The following is a 22,574-nucleotide window of genomic DNA, read 5'->3' as shown; positions in this document are numbered from 1 at the left end:
GAATTCAAATCATCTTCCAATAGCTTTTTCTCAGCTAAGCGCTAATAGTTCCTCTTAGCTATGTAAGATTTACATGTGCTCACCAGATTCTGGGGTATCAAAGCCATGTTCTAGCAAATCAAGGATTTGTTCCAACCTGAACAAATATCTCAATGAGTCTGACACACGAACTTGGGCTTGCTTTGTATGTGAAAAAGCAGTATTAAAGCTACAAGCATTCTAATGAATCCCTTTGCTTCACACTGTTCCAAACCTCATTAACTTGATGGCAGGAGAAAAATTCAGAAATATATTTAAAAACCCTCCAAAAGAAATAAATCCACAAAACTAAGTTAAACCAACACCATGAAGTCGAAAGTTAACAAAAGCCAAGAACACTCTCCTTAAGTCACTTCATGCTGCTTAAAAAACCTGCCACTGGAAGCAAATACAGTTTGATGTAGGAGTTTACTTTTTTAAAAAGAGGAGTTTAAGGCAATTTAAAATGGAATTTCTCTGGGGTGGTTACAAAGAGTGAATTTCACTGACGCTTTTCTGGTCTATATGAATGGTTTCAGCTTATTTTTTAAAAAGTAACAAAATACTTTTCTAACCTTTTTTTGGCGAGGAAGAAAGCTTTGAGACAGAAGCAACAACGGAAAGATCATTTTGGACTGGATTACTTTGAATGTTTTTATTAACACCTATTTAGCTAATCTACTATTAAAATGGGTTTTAATGCTTAAAATGACATGGAAACAAGCACACTGTACCTTGCCAATCCTTCCTACTACAGTTCTCTCAACTGTGAAAGGAAAACCAAGCCTTACTGCTCAATACTTTACAGGAAAAGAAACAAGCAGAAGGTGGTCTTAAGTTTTTAAAAAGTGTTTCCTGTGTCACAGAAAATATTGGAAAAATAAATTCAAATTTGCCCTTTAACGTTTTTCTTTTTTTAAGCTCTAGCGCATTTGCCAGCTAATACACACGTCAAACTCTCTCTGGCTTGACTAAAGTTGCATTAGCTGTATGGAAGGGACTCCCAAACTCTGCTACACAAGTTATTTCAAATCAGCACCTCATACACCACAACTTATCTTCACTGCCAGTGAACCAGGGAACAGTTGTTTGGCAAGGAAATGATGGCTGCACATGCAAGCACCAATTTTTCTGTGCACAAAGTTTAACAAAACCAGATTTTTCTGCAGCTTCAGTGTAATGTTTCTTATTCAACTATGGTGATGCCCAAGCAAAGTAAGAACCCTTGCTGTAAATTTAGATGACTACCCTATGTCATCCTCAACAATATAAAGGATAAGCTGTCCATCTTGTTCAACAGCTGAATGGATATATCTGAGGTAGTTCCCAGTTTCCACATCTCTCAGATCCAGACAAAGTGCCAGGATGCTTTTGTTTGTGTTTCCTCTTACAACCTAATCACTGCAAAAGTAGCAGAACTCTAATAACTAGCCTGTGTCAGGAAAGCTGACCTAGCACTATCAGCAGTCGGAAATTTTTAGAGAAATAAAAACTTGTGTGGAGAACACTTACATTAATCACATAGTGGGAGGTCAATGGAAGTAAAAAAGCATTACACTCAGACCTTTCTCCACAGAAAAAAACCTGGAAACTCCTTTTTTGTTCATACAGGGAATGACAGCTCTTAGAACATACCCATTTCAATTCTGTCTCCAATTCACTGAAAAAAAACCAAAACATGCTGCTCAAGACTTTTCCCCTTCTTTCCAGTACTGGATGTGTGCAAGTATGGTGGCCAAATATATTATGCAAAGGTTTCTTAATAAAGAACATTTTTACACCTGCATCAAGGAATAAAGCAGAAAATGGGTGCAAATGACAACTTAAGACAGTTTTAGTTTTGTGATCGGTGTATGTGGAACCACTCCACATGTTTGTGTTGTCAGTATTAAGCAAATTAATCAGTTTCTCTAAAGCAATCTCATGTCTTTCCCATGTACACAGCATACTACCAAGCCATGTGAAATATTTTTGCTGTTAATATCTACTTAGCAAAATGTAGCACCTTTTTAATAAAGCACTGCAGTAGTATGAATACTGCAAGGAGTAAAATAAACAAAACTAAACAGGATAAACAAAAAAAAAAGGCAGAATTTCATTTGCATAACAGGTTAGCAAGTTCTTGCTTACACCCACTTAACTGCAAATGATGTATGTTGTTCTAAAACGATAAGAATGCAAATGGCTTGGGTTTTGGTATGTATTCGAACTGTATAGATGCATTAAATCTTTAAAAATAACTTCTGAAAGTGTCTTTTTGTGATGATACCAATAGGGGTAAATAAACCATTTAAGACATACGTAATTTGCCCAGGCGGCTATAATGGGTTACATTTCACTCTAGCCAGAGGCTTTGTTTCCCATTATTTAAGATAATTCCTGAAATATAATAAATAAAGAACATCTAATCTCAAAATGTACATCAACAGATTTAAACATTATTCTCATTAACCCCTACCGAGCCTATAAAATAGGGTCAGCTGAAAGGGCTTTCAAATGGTCCTCAGCAGACACTACATCATGTTCTAGTGATCTATTGCTTGAAAAGGAAAAGTCTTTTACAGCCTAGCCCCTAAGGGTTTTAAGATCATAACACTTAAAATCCTTAAGTACAAGCTTTCTTTGATATCTGGTACAATACTATAAAATATGAATTAACAAGGCTATTAATCATTTTACACAACATTATTAACCATGCTATAATCCAGGAAAAGGGCTTGAAATAGTATCATATGTATAACTTGTTTTAAAGTTTGTAAAAATATTTCAGTTTAATTAATGGAAACCACCTGTCTAAACACCATTAGCTCATCTACATTTTTTAAGGACTGGCTTGAAACAGAAATGTAATCTTTAACCAAGTCACACAAACATTCGCTCAGTGAAAGGAAGTTGCTGCAAAACCTGAAGTGCATTGTTTTTCTGTTATTGGGTTACAGTAGCTCAAGTCTGTAAGCACTAGAATCCCCCATCCAGCTGATCAGTTACAGCTGTTAATTGTGGAGGGAGAGACTGGCTCACATCTGCTTCTTGCATAGTCAGTTAATGGTTCACTTCCAGGTCCTAAAAGGACTGCAGCCTCTCTCAAAAGACAACGTCAGCCCCCATATACGTCTGGTTCTACACTGCCCGTCTTGTTCTGGTTTGTCAGTCTCTACACAATGCAAATCTGAGTGAACTCACATCTGCCACTGATCGACCCAATTCGTGAGCAATCTTTTCCCATCGACCTGGAGTGCCCCCTGGGAACTTAACCATACTTCTTGTCAGCTGGCTGAGGTCCTCCTCTGTCCATTCAGGTGCCTGTAAAACATTTGTAAAACATTCATTACACTGGGATATTGGACATATTTCTGTGAGGTAATATAGTGAAAAAAATAATCTTCAAATGAATTCATCAAATCATGTAATAAAAGTAATCAATAGCTTCAAGTATCTGGGTACCGTCTCCTTGTGCTGTTGCCAAAAATGCATAAAGCCAACAGACTAACAGTAAGATATTAAAAATCCTTAACATTCAAAAAATGCATTTTGTATATTACATAGACTAACACATTTAATTTCTATCAACATTTATACAGTGTACATAATATAAAATACAGCAAAAATAAAAAGCAGTAACACTATTATTAAAGATCATGGGGTTTTGTAAGGAGAAAATTAGAAGGGCTAAACCCCAACTATAAATTAATCTGGCTACTGCCATAAAAGACAATAAAAAAATATTTCATTTAATATATTAGCAACAAAAGGAGGGCTAAGGAGAATCTCCATCCTTTAATGGATGGTGGGATGTGACAAAGGATGAGGAAAAGGATAAGGCACTTAATGCTTTCTTTGCTTCAAACTTTACAGTAAGACCAGTTGTCCTCCAGGTACCCAGCCCCCTGAGAAGGAAGACAGTAACAAGGAGCAGAATGAAACTGCCATAACCCAAGGGAAATGGTCAGCAACCTGCCACACCTCTCAGATACACACAAGTCTTTGGGGTTGGATGGGATCCACCCACCCAAGGGTATCAAGGGAGCTGGCAGAAGCGCTCACAGAGCCAGTTTCCATCGTTTCTCAGCAGTGCTGGGTAACTGAGGAGGTCCCAGTTGACTGGAGGTTAGCAAATGTGACCCCATCTACAAGATGGGCCAGAAGGAGGACCCAGGGAACTACAGGCCTGTCAGCCTGACCTTGGTGCTGGGGAAGGTTATGGAGCAGAACATCCTGACTGCCATCTCCTGGCATGTACAGGACAACCAGGCAATTGGGTCCAGTCAGCATGGGATTATGAAAGAGAGGTCCTGCTTGACCAACCTGATCTCCTACGACAAGGTGACCTGCTCAGGGGATGGGAGACCAAAGAGTGGTGGTGAATGGCATCACATCTAGTTGTGACTGGTCACAAGTGGTGTTCCCCAGGTCTCAGTTATGGGGCCAGTTCTGGTTAATATCTTTATCAGCGATATGGATGAGGGGATCAAGTGCACCCTCTGTAAGTCTGCAGCAACACCAGGTTGGTGGGAGTGTTGATCTGCTGGAAGGCAGGAAGGCTCTGCAGAGGGACCTGGACGGGCCGATCAATGGGCCAAGGCCAGTGTATGAGGTTCCACAAGGTTTAGTGCTGGGTCCTGCTCTTGGGTCACAACAAACCAATGCAGCACTATAGGCATGGGGAAGAGTGGCTGGAAAGTTGCCCAGAGGAAAAGGGCCTGGGGTGCTGATTAACAACTGTTGCTGGAAAAGGCTGCCCAGGGCAGTGATGAAGTCACCATTCTGGAGATATTTAAAAGACATATAGATGCAGTGCTTAGGGGTATGGGTTAGTGGTGCCCTTGGCAGTGCTATGTTAATGGCTGGACTCAATGACCTTAGGGTCTTTTCCAACCTAAACAATTCTATGATTAAACCACAGTTTAAGATGCAAAATTTTAGATACTGAGTTACTGCACATGTAAGATTTTTTCCAGCAAAACCAAAGAAAATGTCCTCATTTTTATGTTTTAAAAAGTCTCTAAATAGAACAGTCGTTTTAGCTTTCTGTCCTGTGTTTTAGCATTCTGGGATGATTCAGGAATGAAATCTGTAGATTCTAATATTCCATTAAGACAATTAAACAACACCCCTTCCCCACAGAAGCACAGTTATGCCACAAAACCAAACCGGATGCTTGTACCACCCCATAACCAGAAGACACAACGTAATCTGTTATAAATAACTGTCTTCATAACGGCCATATAAAAGTGAACAAAGCAAGGAACCCACAATTAGAACAGTTTAAGGCATCAAATCACACTTGCCTCAGCAGGCAACACACAGTAACCATCTTTGACATTTGCAGCATCTCTGCCAGTGACCGCAGAGCCGAATCTTTGTTACCATCAGTAGTTTGCCATTTTATTTATTTTTAAGAAATTCTTTATGACATACCTCTTCTAATCACCATTTCCGATAATGAACAGGCACGTATCAAATGGTTTGCATTACAGAGCCATCAGGACAGAACAACAGTCAGAGGTGAGTGACCCCAGGGACCATCTCCACAACTACAGCAAAGCTTCTCCCTGACACTAATCCTGCCTGTCATTCTCCCACTGTGCTCTAACCACACTGACATCCGCTTGCCGCACTGCAAGTTTAACGGGGCCCTTCCTGACTTCTTACTGTCTCCCCCAATCAATGGTTCAAGCGTGCTCTTTTCACCATGTCCAAATGGCAGCTTCACTCATAATCAAAGTGCATCGCTCCTGTTAAAGGGCTTCCCGAAAGGCTCCACCATTTGCATTCATTTGCAAAGCAAACTACTTTTATTCACTTTGTTCTGCTATCAAGAGTGTTCCCTGAAGCAGATAAATTGGCATAAATACAACCTGCCACTTAAAAGACAGTAAATAATAGCCAATAGCAGCAAGGATTTCATCAGTCGTCCTAGTTTGGATCCATGTAGTCCTTTATTCAATGCTGAAAGCCTCAGACGTTCATATTTGGATAGTTTATAATACAAGTATAAAACGAATTATCTATGATGATTCAAATGCAAGATGCTTAAATAATGTGTGTGTATGTGAGAGATATCACACATACAATATGTGCATTATCATACAATTACACTCTGGCCTATGGAAGAAATGATAGATACATAGAAAGTCTCCACATTGCACAATCACATTACTACTTTTATTGTATTAAAAATGAAATATAGTTCATATATTTGTTATATCTATATGTAGACTTTATACTATTTCTATGAAATGTTTAGAAGGGAAGATTTGGGGTATTTAACATTCTAGTTAGAATAATTTTCACACTGGAATTTAAATAACCCAAAAATCTTAGCAGTCTTTTCTTTAAAAAATAATAAGATTTCACACCTCAAAAATAGCCTTAATATGCAGTTTGCTATAATTTTGTATCTAATTTTTATTAAAACTTTTGTAGGTATTTGTTGTTGGTTTTGGGGGTAGGGGGAGGTGTTATTTCTTTCTTTCTCTTATTTTTTAAAAAGTAAATTCACAGCTATTCTTTCTTACCATAACCAAAGCATATCTAAGCAATTACACACGGAAATCAAGATGATCTTTTCAGTGATGTGCAGACATCGGAAGCTTGCTGGTAAGTTTTATTTTCAGGCTTTTTCGGTAACCTTTGATTTTCCTACGTGCTTACAACTTTACCAACAATTTGTAAATATAACAAAACTCATAAGGTTATGTTCCTAAATAACAGACAAGATTACAATCATTCTGTGGATGTGTAGCTAATTACATAGCTAATTCACAGCACAAGAATTCACCAGCTATATTAAAATATCAACTTGTTAACCTTATTTCAAGCTGATGATAATTTTAGAATGTGAAGATCTTAAAACATTTATGAACTTGGAAAATCTTTGAAAAAGCTTTTAGGAAATCCACTCTTAACTGCAAAGCTGTAAAAGAGCTTTTGTGAATTTGCAATTCCTCAGCAACAGTTAATTGTGTCTTTAGATGCAACAGCGCCTACTGTGATCCAACTACTACAAGCAGCTACGAGGGTGGTCATGGTGTGAATGTATTCTCCCTGTTCTAATCTGTAGCCAACTGTAACTGTGAGAGTCAAATGAATGCATAAACATACTGCTTTGTCACCTAAAACCATGTGTGTCCAATATTACTGAAACACTGGGCCAAAATTCATCTCTACAGTAAAGCAATGGAAGACACCACATGGTGAGGGGACAGCTGTTGTTACTACACAAGCATTGAGATTTTGCATCAAAAAAGCCCCATTCTGGGATTAACTCCCCATACTGAATACAAAATTAAAAGTACAGAGTTATGGTCTACAGTCTTTAAAATGAAAATAAGCTACAAGTGTAGATATAAAAAATTCATCGCATTCCCATAAATAATAATCCTCTAACATGGTTTATTATACATAGCTGCCAGTATTGAAGGATTAGTTCATTCAAACACTATGTACCTTCTGTAGAAAAGAAATATGAATGTGGTTCATTGTGTGGCATCACTGTTACACGTGCATCTTTGCAGTTTTGTACTACCTCTTCCAGCACAACAGTGTTTTACACTCTTGGTATTTTTTCCTTAAATTTTAACAGCTCTATTTTCAATTACATTAAAAGAAGATTTTTTAGACAATAAAACACTTCAAGAAAACAGTCTGACTTGTTTAGACATGTTAACATTAATAAGTATAAAACAGTGTACTCTCTTATTGATAAAATTGGGAAGTGGCTAGTATTTGAGAGTTCATGAAGAAACTTCTATTTATGCTGATTTGACAATGAGATAATTACATTTTTTTTAGATTAAATTTTAAGTTTGGACCATTTTTTCCTGCCATCAATATACTATAGATTCAATTTAAATCACTGTTGTACAGAAGTTTGGCTAATGTTTTCAGTCTGGCTAGGACTCTGCTTCATCTAATTTTGGTGATTTACTGATCTGAGCATGTCTTGTCCACAATCTTGCAAATAAACCATGAGGCAGCATCTATTTAAAAGTATCTGTGCAAGCATTTGTAGAGCAAGGGTCCTAGTAAAATCCCAGACAGTTTTGCAAATCAGGAAACATTTAACTAACAAGAAAGTGGTGTTTCTATCCAGTTACTGGAAAAATAGAACGTAGAAGTTTTCATTATTTGATTTCTTGCCCATAATGTCTTATTTTTCTTATAATATTCTATATTATTACAATTCTTTGCTTTATCTGTAAGAAGTCTGAAGCCAGTCTTGCTGTACCAAGTCTAAAACACATCTAGCTGGCTGCTGAACCCTAATGATCTTCTGCAGTTCTAAAGATCTCTTGTGAAGATCTGAAGATCTGCTAAAGAGTATTAATGATCTGAAGTCATATTCAGAGCCACATGTTCATATAATCCTTTGGCGCTTCAAAGACCTTGCTCAAATCCAACTTCCATGAGTACTGTTTTTATTAAGTGAGCCAAAAAAAACAAAGACAGCTATACTGTCCCAGAGCAATGGTCAAGGTAGGCCAGTAAGCTCATTATTTGCGTTCAGTGAGTGCAGCTGTAGAAAACTTTACTATATACTTTGTGATAACAAAAAACATTATGTTTATCATTCATCCTTTCCAGTCTTACTCTGCTCTGAAAAAAACAGGAACCATATGCAGATACCAAGTAAAAGGCAGGCAAGCATATAGGTCTTCTATACTTCATCCTATTACTTTCCCAGACTCCAACTGGTTTTTGCTCAAGAAATTTCTCTAGGTTATTTTATCTATTTAGTAACTCCCAGTGAATCTGCCTTTCAGTGTTTTTTTCAATCTCCCCAAAACCATGTAAAATTTCTGTATTTGCAGCATCATCTTCTTAGGGAGTTGCACATACCTGCTACCCATTATATAAGGAACCAGCATATTTTGTCTGTTCTGAGCCTGGCTCCTGCTAGCTTTGCTGAGACCTATCTCTTGGCTTTGAGTGAAGAACCAGCAAATAGTCTAAGTCTACTGACTCCCATGTCACTTACAACTTAGTTAAATTAGCTCTCTAGAGTACTCCCCTGTGAATTGTCTGTTCCTGGCTAAAAGAGTCCTAATCCACTCAGGTGCTTTCTCATGTAAAAGCCATTTTATGCATAATACTGCCTATCATGCCTTTTCCTCAACCACCTGCAATTCCATTATAATCAACCTCTTTGAAACAAGGTACAAAACTGCATAATCATAAATTTATACAGTGGAATTCTTCTGGTTTTGTCTCTATTCCCTTCTTAACAATTTGTAACATTTGCACTGGGTTTTGGGATGAGCCAATCTTTTCAATGAAGCCAGTACTGGCAACTCCTAACATCTCACTCCTCAAGGACAGGTCAGAGCTCATCATCTTGTGCATGAAGACAGGACAACCATTCATTGTATCAACATTTGCATCACTTCGTATTTAAATGCTGGGAAATTTTTCTGCCAGTTTACTGCCCAAGCAGTCAAATTCTTAAGATCACTCTGCAGTTCTTCAGGGTCAGTTCTCACCTTCTCTATTCCAAATTATACTATCATTGATAAACTCACCTTAAGGCTAATTTTTTTACCATGTTAGAATTTTTGTTATACATCACAATTCCCAGCAGAAACTCAGCTGAAGTTCACTGATAACCTTGCTCTACTGAAAAGAGCTGTTCCTACCTCCATTTTCCATCTTTAACTAATTATTTATCTAGGATTTATCCTTCCTCTTATCCTATGACTGTTTTATTTCCTTATAAGCTTACAAGCCTTGTTAAACCCTTCTGGAAAACCAAGCAGACTTTATCAATCAGATAACCTCCCTGCCTATTTGTTAATCCTTCTATGAAGCCCAGAGGGTTTAAGGCAGACTTCACTTTATATAAGAACATTTTCAGGACCCCATGCAAGCCATTTACCTGATGCAAGCCCAAATCTCCACCAGTAAGCAGCGTGGTCTCTTTAATTACAAACACAGCTGAAAATTTTTCTGCAGTAGGACAGTCTGTAGGAAAACACAGAACTCCTCAGGAGATATTTTTCTAGACCTCTCCTGTTTCAGAATGATTTCACAGACATTTCAATTAGTGCTGCCCTGAAGAATTCTACATAACCCCTTGCAATTCACCACACTGTAGACCATTTCCAGTACTGAACAGATCCTTGCAGATATACATGAAACAACTCTAATGACATTTTGCAGTAACAAAAATGTATCTGTTTCCTGTTCTTTAAGCATTACTCTAAGGACTTTCATCTTATCATTGCTTTGTCTCTGTAAGAAGCCTTGCTGACAGATCCTGCCAAAAGCTTTATAAAACCCAAGTACACTGCAACGCTCTAATAAGGCAGTATAACTTTTCTTTAAATTCACCCTGACTTTTTACTATTATTTTAAAATCAGCACATCTAACATTTCATTCATTTAATAATTTCAAAAACTTACCCAGTATGGAATTCATGCTAACCAGCCTGCACTTGCCAGAACTCTCAGTGAAGCTCAAAAACTGGTGTACTATTGCCATCTCTCATTTCAAGGCTCATTTAAGTATAATTGCTAAAATATTAACAGCAGTATTAAATTGATTTAGGTTCAACTAATGGTGAAGACCATCATTCCAAGCAATTTTTTATTTATCAACTTCAGATGAATGCTTCCACCTAAAACACTCCCTTTTCCACCTGCATTCAACACATGATGTCAAAACTCCCTAAACTCCTTTGCAGTAAACATGGGTGAAAAGGACTTTTAGCCCTAGCAAATTCTTGAAACTGCTTGATATTTTGATCATCCACTACTTCAACAAAATCCTTGGCAGTGCTCCTTCATCTACTTTCTTACAAAAAAGTAATAATTATTTGGTCTTGGGCTTACCTTATTTTGGATTTACATTTGACTTGAAAAACTTATGCTCTTTTGCATAAGACTTTCCCTTTCTGCAGCTTTTTCCATCCAATTAAGGAGCTATCTTCACTTTTTAGTTTGAGACAAGAATAACTTCATTCCAGTAAAATGAGTATATTTGAGATTCTTCCACTGGCTACCATATTGATTACTCACAATTTTAACTTTTTTTTTAAACTTCAAGCAGACTGTTAATCCCTCCTAAATGCATGTCAACAGATGACTTATAAACACTACAAAAAAAATCCCAAACCAAAAACCGATTTTACTTTGAGAGTATAAGAATATTAGAAACCAAAATGCAAATTAAGTCCATAACTGCATAATGTCAATAAAACATCTCCCCTATGTTTTTAGGAAAACAAAAACAGTTGCCACCTATTCAGAAACATCAACTAAAATCTTTATTAACAAATATATTTCACAGGTTGAAAAGGAATTATTCAGCTTCCTGATTCCTAAGCTGTGCATCTGTATGTACCTATATATATTGCTTATTTAATCTAAGCAGGAAGCCTGAGTGAATAATAAGAGTCTTTCACCACCAGCTTGTGCAGAATTACATGGTGCTGCCAGGCTCCTCCTTGACGTATAATAAGCCACACCTTAAGACTGAAAAGTTTGTGTTGCGACAGACTGACAAAAAGCAGGGGAGGAGGGTGAGAAGTGAATATAAATCAAGTTAAGAACCAGCTACATGAAGCAGGAAGTCATTTAAAGTTATGACTACATTCAGAAAGTTGCAGATATTTGAAAGACAGTAGTAATCAGACACCCAACAGAAAAGGTGGCAAAGAGTGACTTAAAAATGAAGCGCTGGATGAGCTATATTCTCAAGATGATTGCTATTATACAGCATTGATTCCAACGTCTTTGGGTTTTACTTCTAGCCATTGGCCCTTTTGTGTCTTCCTCCCAGACCAAATGGCCCTTTAATAGCAATTATTTGCTCCCATGAAGGCACCTGCTAAGTTAAAAGGTCACTCTCCAAGTATCAGTAGACACCATTTCCAATCCCTGAGTAATTTCTACAGATTTTCTTTGTGTCTATTTTCTTCCTTTTTCCATGTAAATCTCCAAATTACAAAAAGCTGTTCAGATCTGACCTTTCCTCCCCTTTCTTATTCATTATTCCTACTTTGAGAATTCAGAGCCAAGAGCAGTTTGTATTTTTTTTTCTGTGAAAGTACTCCAGTTCTTCATAAAGAATCTTTAGGGGAAGGCAATTTTGAGCAGTAATTTTCAGATTTGCAGAACAAAAACACCTTAAAAAGCATCTCTAAATTAGTTTAATAAAAATATTTTCTCCTCAACAGAGCTGAAATTGCTCTAAAATAATGCCTTGTTAATGACTAATCGCTGATATGAATGGTCACCTGGTTAAAGCCACATCACCGGGAAAAACAGGAGAGGCAAAAAGCATGATACTTCAGGATTTTATTGCAAAAATATTTAGGAATATGAGAGGAAAAGTGAGAAATTTATCAGATGTTTGTGGGCAAGATTTTGGTAGCCATGGTGGCCTCTCTGGAAATAGGTGAGAAGCTGCCCTGTGTGGGTCACAGCCAGCTCCAAGAGACCCAACTGCAGGAGACAGCTAAGCCTATCAGCCAAGCTGCTGGCACCTCTGGGGAAGTGTATTTAAGAAGGGCAAAGTGCTGCACAGCAGTGTGAGGAGGGAAGGAAAGTGTGAGAAACAGCCCTGCAGACACCAAAGTCAGAGAGGAGGGGGAGCACCAAAGCAGAGATTCCCCTGCAGCCCATGGAGGAGACCACGCTAGAGCAGACATCCACACTGTAGCCTGTGGAGGATCCCATAACGGAGCAGATGGGTATACCCTGAAGGAACCACAACCCACGGAGGACCCATACTGAACCAGGTTTATCTTGAAGAACTGCAGCCTGTGGAGGATCCATGCTGGAGCAAGGAAAGTTTGAGAAGGAAGGATTAGCAGCAAGGCACTATCAGAGACTGACCAAACCCCCCATACTCCAAGCCCTCCATGCCACTGGGAGCAGGAAAGAGGTAGAAGAATTGGGAAAGACGGAGTGGAGCCGTCACCTTCAAGGGGATTAAGAGGAAGGTGTTCTAGGTTTTGTCTTTGTTTCTCACCATTCAGCTCTATTTTAACTGGCAATAAAATACTTTTCTCCAAGTTGAGTCTGTTTCCTCTGTGACAGTAATTGATTACTTGATTTCCATGTCTTTACCTTGACTTACGAGCTTTTTCACCTTATTTTCTCCTCCAGTCCTGTTGAGGAGAAGGAGTGAAAGAGTGTCTGGTTGGGCACATAGCAATCAGCCACAGTAAAGAACTAAGCCACTAAGGAACTATGAAGTAACAAATCACAACATCCTGGTTTGTATTTAGGAGCAGTTTTAGGAAGAATTCTTCAGTAATCTCCCCTCAAAACTACAGGAATAGAAGGTAACTGGCACCTACAATTGCTGTTGTTGGTTACAAGATTTAAAGTAAAACTCTGCTAGCAATACAGTAGTCTGCAAATTTACCTCCACAAGAAATAGAAAATTGTTATCAATTAGGTATAACAAAACAAATTGGTTGGATTTTGTATACTAACCAGTGATAACTTTAGGTAAAAGTTACTGATTTCTAAGAAAAACTTACTCCCTCAACGACTTAGGCACTTCTGAAAAAAAAATCTTTTCTTTTTTCTAGTTTATAAAAAAGGGAAAATTTTCCATGGATGTCCACATTCTGAAGATGCTAGTGTCACCACTTTTAAATGGCGGCATGTACCGGTTGTCTTCACTGAAATACTGTAGCCCTTTTGTGATCACAAAAGTTCAAAAAGATCACAGATAAAAAGGACAATTTCATAAAACACAGATAAAATGAACACATATGCAAAGGACACAAAACCAAGAACAAAGTTATTAGAGCGTAAATGTCCTCATTTAAAGAATAATTATTCCCTACACAGTCCTCAAATAGTATCAGAAGCCTAAATCAACTAATGAACTTCCTACCCCTGTTTTTTTTTTAATGAGAGGTGTTCTGAAGAATAATTTCTATTTCAGAAGATATAAGTCATAACTAACATTTGATTCATAAGATGTTTCTCTCAGAATACTTTTAGTCAATTAAGACTGACATTACCCTTGCATTCTTTGCAAACGGAGTTAAAGTCAGTGAGCAAATGTATACCACTTAACAGTACAGAATCAGAATAGTTGAGACTGGAAGGGAAATGACTGGAGGTCATCTGATCCACACAGTGCTCAAGCAGGGCTACTACAGCCAGTTGCTGAGAACCACAACCAGACAACTTTTGGATACCTACCTCCAAGGATGGAGACTCCACAATCCCCTGGGCAACCCGTGCCAGTGCTCTCTCACTCACAGTAAAAAAGTGTTTCCTGATATTCAGAGGGACACTCACATTTGTGCCTATTCTTGTACACTGAAGCACATTCTTCTACCGTGAATCACAAAGCCTTGTTAAAACAGTTACATTTGAGTAAAGGCATAAGTAATTTATAGGTTAAGAAATTAGTAATAAAGGTAAAAGTTTTTTCAAAGTTATGCTGCTTAAAATTCTACATGGTCTGAGGGGAAAAAAAAAAAAAAAAAAAAGGGTTATCCATCAAAGTCAGTGCAGAAATAAACCCAAAAATCCCACAACTCCTCCATGCAGTCACAACATACCAATGGAGGGAAAAAGCCCACTACAATCATGTTGCTGCACTTCAGTAAATTTGAGTTCTCTTTTCAGAGGTCATCCTTCCTATGGTATATGGGACAACATTTCAGGAGCTACAGTTCTCTTAGTACATCTCTCAGTACATAATCATCACATCAGTTATTGCCATCCTTCTGCTTGCTCACAGGCACCAAGCTTTGAAAATCCTAGAAGAAAGAGTATTTTTTTCTTGTATTATACTCTTCCCTCCTTTCTTAAACAGATCCACCACTCATGCTCACATTGCTGTTTGGAGGACACTAAGTTATAAGGTTGGGATAGGAATTGCAAGACTTCTCCAGCAATGGTCTAATTAAAAGATACCAAGAACCCTTCCTGGTACAGAAGCTGCTGAGTCCTCACCAAAATGAGGTATATTCAGCATCTAATCAAGGCACGGGTCACTGCAATACAGGAACTTGTTTAACAGAAGGAAACAACAAGATGCCTTGAGGTTCATTCCAGCCCCAAGATCTAGATTCTCATGAAACAGGATTGGACACCACCAAAAAAAAAGTGGTATTTAGAAATTGTGGTCCTTGGCAAAGATCAGCATCTCCAAGAACTTTATGATAATACAAATGGGATGGCATTAAATCAAGTGCATGATCCTTTCAATTTATATACAGACTGGTATCTTATCAACTGGAAGTGACACAGAAAAAGCCAGGTTTACTCTTATTCAGAGCTCGGAAAAACAAGAGATAATACCAAATGAATGAAATGAGGTCCTTCCAGAGACACAGAGGATCTAGCTTTAGAAAACAAAAAAGCTCAAACATGTTTTTTATGCCAGGTTTTGTTTTGTTTAATCCAGAATGGTTTCTGATCCCGTTCACACCCCTGCACCCGATTACATAAACATAACAGACTAACACATCACAGAAGCAGGACATGAGCACTCAGGTGTTAATCTACCGTAAATCAGAGCTGGAAATTAGAGAACGCTTCAAAGTGATTTTCAGCATGCTAAAAGGACCTGGGGTGACTTGAGTTCAAAGGGGAAGAGAAAATCCTAATCCATTCTAATATGGAGCTTGCTCCAGAGCAAGTTCCCTCTAGTATTAATATAAAAAGACAACAGTTATTTGCAATGCATCAACTAAAATACCATATTCCTTTTAAAATGAGCTAAAGCCAAAAGTAGCAAAGCATCTGTCTCTAGCAATATACACCTGAAAAAAACCACTGCTCTAAAAGAGATGTTTTTGCACTTCAGGTTCTACCAGGCTTTGATTCTAAATATGAAGCTTTTTTAACCTATAGCTCTTAGTATGAACAAATACATTCATGAATGTTTCAATGTCCCTACCTACATTACAATAAAGCACTCCGAATATTCCTCCTATGAAGCAGATTTCAAACAAAAAAATAGATCAAATTATGTCATATTTTTATCTGTCTTTGAAACAAAATTGTTCTGTCATATTTACACCAAATTCAGCAAACCATAGGGGGAAAGAGGTTACTTCTTGCTGCATTTTCAAATTCAAATCTACTTTTTTATCACAGAAGCTAGAGAAAAATATGTCACAATTAAATAGTTCATAAATATAACACTAAGATTATTATTTAAGTCAATGTAATTGAACAGACACTAAAATGTAGTTAATTGCATATTACAACTTAAATGGTAGGACTTGGCAGAAAGCATTAACTCATTTATTTTTTAATTGTTAGCTGCTTCAAGGCAATTGTTTTAATGCAGAAAAAAGTGAGAAGCTCTACAGTAAATTTGATTGTAGGACACTCAAGCATGCAGATCAAATAAACTATAGGTTGAAGAGGTAACTACGTTTGGCCTGTGATACGTTAATGTGGAGACAAATTCCCAAAGAAAGTGTTTTTCATTTAATTCTCTCTCCAAAAAAATGCCCTATTTGGATTTTTAAATGCAGTTGGAAAAGTATTTCCATTTGATAGAGAACATGAAACTGCAAATCTTCTTGAGTACACATGTCAATGAATTCTTCTAGAAAAGGATTTTGTAACTTTCCTAAACTTCAATATGTGCATAGGGTAGTGAATCCTCAACAGATTGCAGGTGGCAACTTCTTTTGTAATTACTTGATAAATTAAAAAAACTTTGGCCATGCTGTTAAATTCACTAGAGAAGATGAGCCCAAAGGCATGCAGATACATTAACGCATATGATTAGTCTTTATTAGTAAGGAGGGGTTTTCCTTGCAAAGTTATTATTTGTCTCATGAAATACTAAGCAGACTAAACAAGTGTCAAATATTTAACAGCAAAGGGCTGGATACTCTTCTTTAATCTGCTTCAGTATAACATGGCATATTATGGATATTTTGAAAACATTAACATATGGTATTAAAAAACATTCAATACACTGAACCACCCACAGTCTTACAGACTGTGTCGTAAGGAACAAGATTATTACTACATCCTGCTGACTGCTCACAGTGCTGTCCTTTGTTGAGTTTTTCTGTCTTGCTTCCCCGCACACTTTATCATAAGATAGAGATCTTATCCCAATAACTTAGGGATTTCCCCCCCCCCCCTTCCACATTGGTCTGTTGCTGGCAAACTATTTCTCCTACCTTCATTCACCTTAAATAGCTTACCCAAAATCAGGTTTTTTTTTGTTGTCCCTTGCCTTTCTTTAACCGACTCCATCAGAAGTATTTCAACACCACAGTTAATGTCTAAATAAATTCTTCCTTACGCATCAAATTTATCTAAATTCTTTCACTGACAATGCTATCTTGCTCTGCCAGTAATCAGGTATTCCCTAAAACAGCCTGGATATTCTGACCTCTGTATTTTTAATTCAACTGCAGGGAGTACTCTGCATCCCCAAAACGCACACACTGCACAATTAAAAAGCAAATATCTCCATCAGTGTTATTCAAATATTTCTTCTATGCAAATTTTCAGTTCTGTTTTCCAGCAGCCTAAGTTGCCATGTACCAACATGAGGCATGGGGGGAATCCGAGTTTTCATGAGCTCGTGGAACACAGATCTGTGATGGCAACCTCAAATAACCGCACTTCCAAAAGTAACCCAAATTTTAAAATTGCTTATTATCATGAAATCATATGCATGTAATTGAAAATAAGGGCAACACTACTTCAACTGTTTAACATATAACCACTGAATTTACCTATTAAATATCCAAATATAACCAAAAAGTCTGGGTTAATTAAAAATCAAAGTTAGCCTTCACTTTTTTCATATGTACAGCTTTTTCTTCCCATAATTTGTGGCCATTGGAAAATATATCATTTATGTCAGCCTCATTCTTCCTGTTCTCACTCTCTCATTACTGAGCAAATCTTCCAAACAAGGACAATAATGAAAAAGCCAAAGGCAGTGAAATATCGCTGATACTGGCAGATATCCAGTTGAGACCAGTATAGTTAAACGCCTTTGTCTTGGGTTCAGCTGTAACAGTTATTTTTTTCTCCTTCCTAGTAGCTGGTTCAGTGCTGTGTTTCAGCTTTAGTATGAGCACAATGATGATAACACACCAATGTTTTAGTTGTTGCTAAGTAGCGCTTACACTGATCAAGGACTTTTCAAGTCTCTTGGGTTCCACCAGTGAGGAGGAGCATGGGAAGCCAGGAGGACACAGAGACAGAACGCCTGATGCAAACTAGCCAAAGGGGTATTCCATACCACAGCACGTCATGCCCAGTATATAAACTGGGAGGGAGTTACCCAGAAGGGCCAGATCACTGCTCGAGTCAGTCTGGGTATCAGTTGGCAGGTGGTGAACAATGGTATTGTGCATCACTTGTATTTAGTCTTGTTTTAACTTTCCCCTTTTAGTTTTATATTCTCTTCCCTTGTTATTTCCCTTAAAATTATTATTAATAGTAGTAGTTTTACATTATTACATTACATTTTACATTCAGTTATTGGACTGTTCTTATCTCAACCCGTGGGTTTACATTCCTCTGATTCTACTCACCATCCCACCTGGAAAGAGGGGATAAAAGTGGGGGGGGTGTTAGCAAAAGGCTGCACAGAGCTGAGTTACTGGCTGGTTTTAAACCACGACAACCTTCCACATACACTAGAAGTTACTAACTTACTACCTAGATTCCCTGTTGACATTATTTTCTTTATAGAGCTGTTCTAGTCTGGATTTCCAATGTGAATTACAAGTATCATCTAGCAACCAGTAAAAACTGAAATATTGTTTTCTGTGTTGGGGGGTGTGCGTGTTTTAACAAAGTAACAAATCCAGGCACCCAGTTTATTTCATTATTAGATCGTGAAAAACACTAGGAGAATTCTAGATGGGCAGGATGCTGATGTTCCCTAAAGAGGTCTATGTAAAATATCTGAGGCTATACAACACATCAAAGCTGCTGTGTTTGTAAGTAAATACATGCTGAAGTAAATGCATGCTGTAGATGTATGCTTACTTTTGAAAGTCCAATGGCCGCAGCAAAACACAGATTTTGCATAATACTCAGCTGCATATGAAGCAAGAACCTCCACACCTTCACAATTTGCACCTGAAGGATAGTCACTGTGTTTTAAGATAATCTGCCTTTTGGGAAGAGCCATCACCAATATGACAAACAAGCCTCAACTGCTATGCGCCATTTCTCATATTGTGCCATCATTAGGAGTGCTCTCCTCTTTTGCAGGTTTGGGTAATTAATACATTATCCAGTGGCTTTTTATAAAGAATGGTTTGGGCCAAATAAGTACACTTTGAACTGGATGCAAATTAAATTTAAATATGGACACAACTCTGATTCATTTAAATAAAACGCAACTGTGCGCTCAAGTGTGTTGAACTGAGGGTTTGAAGGGTTCATCTTTTCAAGACTGCATCCTCACTGTCGAAAACCATACAGAGAATGGTTAATAACTAGATTTAAATTCTCTGAAAATTCCTATGTGGCAAAATGCTTATGTCAGGGGTATTAAATCATTCCTTGGCAAGGCAGGATTACATATTCATCTTTACTGGGAAAACAAAAGCCAAACATTTCTCACACTGCTCAGTTTATTTTTAGTTGTTAGAGTTTACCCTAGATTATAATTTCTGGGCAATATCTATAAATAAATTTGGCCAAACCCCACTATAGTCACGGCCTCAGGAAGAAAAGGAAAGCTGCAGCACTGTGCATTGTGAAAGGTAAGATGCTGAATCTAATCAGCTTTTAATTGGTTTGTCTGGTAAAAATGATATAAAAACATTAATATGTATTCACATTTATAAATTAAAATAGATTTAGTTGAAGCTGACTTAATTCTTCAATTTAAAGATAGCTAAACTTATACCACGAAAAGTAAGTAACTATTTTGCAACAGTCCACACTTTTCAAATTCATGTTAAAAAGCTGAAAAGAGCAGCAGTGAACTGCACTACAGAAGTTGGGGGGCCATAAACTGAAAATTCTTTCTGATCCCCAAATTGTGGATCCTGTGTAAATCCCTTTTCAGGGATATTTACCATCCTTGTCTCTCATTTACTGGCAAAATTACGAGGATACACTGTGCTAACACTGGACTACTCTCTCCCTTCTGTCAGATGGGCAGGAGCAAGCAGGGCAAGGTCAAAGTGATTAACCAGCTTTCACATCTTCCTCCAGCTTTTACCCCTTATATGTGCAACTACAGTCTATTCCTTCTGGTTTTCTCCTCTTCCTTTTGTAGTTCAGACAGGAGCGACTTTGTTTTGGGAGGTGACAGGGAGGGAGCACTGCCAAGGAAAATCAGGATTTCCATCACAACTTGACCCCAAGTGCACTAAATTGGAGCAGTCCCATCAGATGCGTTTTCTACCTCTCTCCCAGGCTAAAAGGAAGACAAAACCAGTGCAATGAAGACTAGTGTTTACAAGGGTACTGCACATCTTGCAAATTTATGTAAAATGGATATCAGCTTCAGGACAGAAGAGACACTGCCAGTGACAAGAGTCAGATTTTCAACGGTTGACTGGGAAAGATCGAGTTCCTGTTTCTTCTCACAGGTACGAGGTTTCTCTTATTGTCATTACCATTTCTTTCCGTGATAGACAACTATCATGTAAATCTCAGAACTGAAACATGAGTCAAGACCCAAGTTAAATTCAAGAAGTCCAACCGGAGTTATAAAAGGTATATAGAAGCTATATAACTCTAGTTTGGGCTAAACAGAGGTTATAGTGCTGCCCGGTGCAGAAACAGAGCTGCATTTAAAAAACCCCGTGTGTTTGTCCATGCAGATTAATACTTCAAAAAAATTAACATGAGCTCTTGAGTAGTTTTTCAACTGACAGACTCAAAACACTAAGGAGTACATACAGAAAACACACAGGTAAAACTAGTCAGACAATTATGGCAGCAAGTCACATCAATCCCTTCTTCTGGAATACAGATATAGTTGAAAAACTACTGAAAGCTAGAATTTGACAACAGAGCACCTATAGCATGGTGCTGAAAACAGTGTATTATTATTACTGTCTACACAAGACAAGAACCTATGATACTATATTAATAGGACAAAGTTCAAAACCTCAATCAAGATCAGGAAGTACCAGGCAAATGTTAACTGTATTGCCTTAATTCAATACATATGCATGGCTGATTTATTTTTTAACTAATGTATAAGAGCTCATATAACATATTGTTACTATCTTTACAGAACATCCTTAGGGAAATATGTATTTGGCTGTTTGTTTCCTTTGCAATCTAGACTGAAACTTGGTTGTGCTGTGAAACATACTGTTTCCAAAAAATTTTTCCCTGGCTGTCATATCAAATAATTTCTCTATATTATTTAGAAGCTTTTAAATATTCTCCTTAAAGGCTCATAAAATTACTTTCCTGCTTACATAGACTAAAAAAACCTCTCCACCCAAACTAGTTGTAGCCAGCCGGAGCGTGATACGTTCAAGAGCATAATATTATTAAATTACATATCCTATGAACACAGCATTACTTTCTACAAATAAAAGAATGAAGAAATGAAAAGTTTCCTGTGCTTTGTTAACCTATTCAATTTAACTAATAGGTTGGAGAGAGAAAGGCAGAAATTCCACATTCTTACATAGCAGTTGTTCAGTTAGTGTTTATTCACAGTCTTGAAATATTCCTGACCTATTTTAGGCAAAACTCCATAACGCTTACTACTTCTGGCATTTGTCCCACACATAACTATTTTCTCTGAATCCAACACTATGAGAAATTATTTTCTTTAATTTGTATTTACAAGTACAATTTGTTCTTTGATGTGCATTTGCCTTAACACTGAGAAGACCAACTTGAGATGCTAGTCGAAGAATATACCACCATCGCCCTATAACTTTATCCTTCCTTAAGAAAAGCTAAGGATTAAAAGCACTGCATGTTTAATACTGCAGATGAAATTAGACTTCTCACCCTAATGAACTGATATTCACAGCTCAAAAGCAGAGGTCTTATTCTAGATCTAAAGATGTGGGTCATCCTCTCCAAGGAAAACTCAGTAATTAAAAATATTTTTTTTTTCTAAATCACATTTATTCTCTCCTTAAAGCTACTCAAGTCCAAAGTAAAGTCCATAGAGGCTTAAATATTTAAGACAGAAACCTGAAAAGAAGGTTACTGTCTTCATTTAAGGAAAGAAGACTCAAAGAGTACATAAATCTACTGTTTCTAAACAAAATAAAAATACACCACTTGAATAGAAACATACTAAATACCCTAATTTGCTAGTAATAGGCTGCTCTAGTTCAACAGTCACATAGAGAGACAAAAAGATTAGCCATAAAACAAACAAAAACATTGGCTTTTTAGTATGATCTTGAAAAATTCAAGGTTTTTCTAGTTTTCTTTTGGTCATTAGGCTGACTTGGTAGGTAGCAAAAAAAGAGAAAGAGAAATAGAATCACTCATACGTATGTATGGGACAAAAATTACATAAACAGCTTACAATAACCAAGGTGCCTGTTTACTGTTTCAGCCCTGTTCCCCACTTCCCACACTGTCTGAACTGGTATCATCAATATTTTATCAGTGTCATTCTGCTGCACAAAAGAAAAATG

At 37.4% G+C, this 22,574-nt stretch overlaps 1 protein-coding gene across 1 annotated transcript in view; it reads right to left on the bottom strand.

Moving 5' to 3' along the window:
- DNAJC1 (DnaJ heat shock protein family (Hsp40) member C1) overlaps window positions 1–22,574 on the bottom strand; it is a 108,890-nt gene that overhangs the window by 11,859 nt on the left and 74,457 nt on the right. Inside the window, exon 9 of the mRNA XM_061468292.1 lies at window positions 3,202–3,321. Coding sequence (XP_061324276.1) covers window positions 3,202–3,321 — 120 coding nt within the window. The remainder of the gene's footprint in view (window positions 1–3,201; window positions 3,322–22,574) is intronic.

The sequence above is a fragment of the Pezoporus flaviventris genome, unplaced genomic scaffold, assembly GCF_033815535.1.
Source record: "Pezoporus flaviventris isolate CSIRO_AGI_PZ_B2104156 unplaced genomic scaffold, CSIRO_AGI_Pfla_v1 ptg000047l, whole genome shotgun sequence".
NCBI classification, from domain to species: domain Eukaryota; kingdom Metazoa; phylum Chordata; class Aves; order Psittaciformes; family Psittacidae; genus Pezoporus; species Pezoporus flaviventris.
This window is presented reverse-complemented; position numbering and strand designations above follow the sequence as displayed.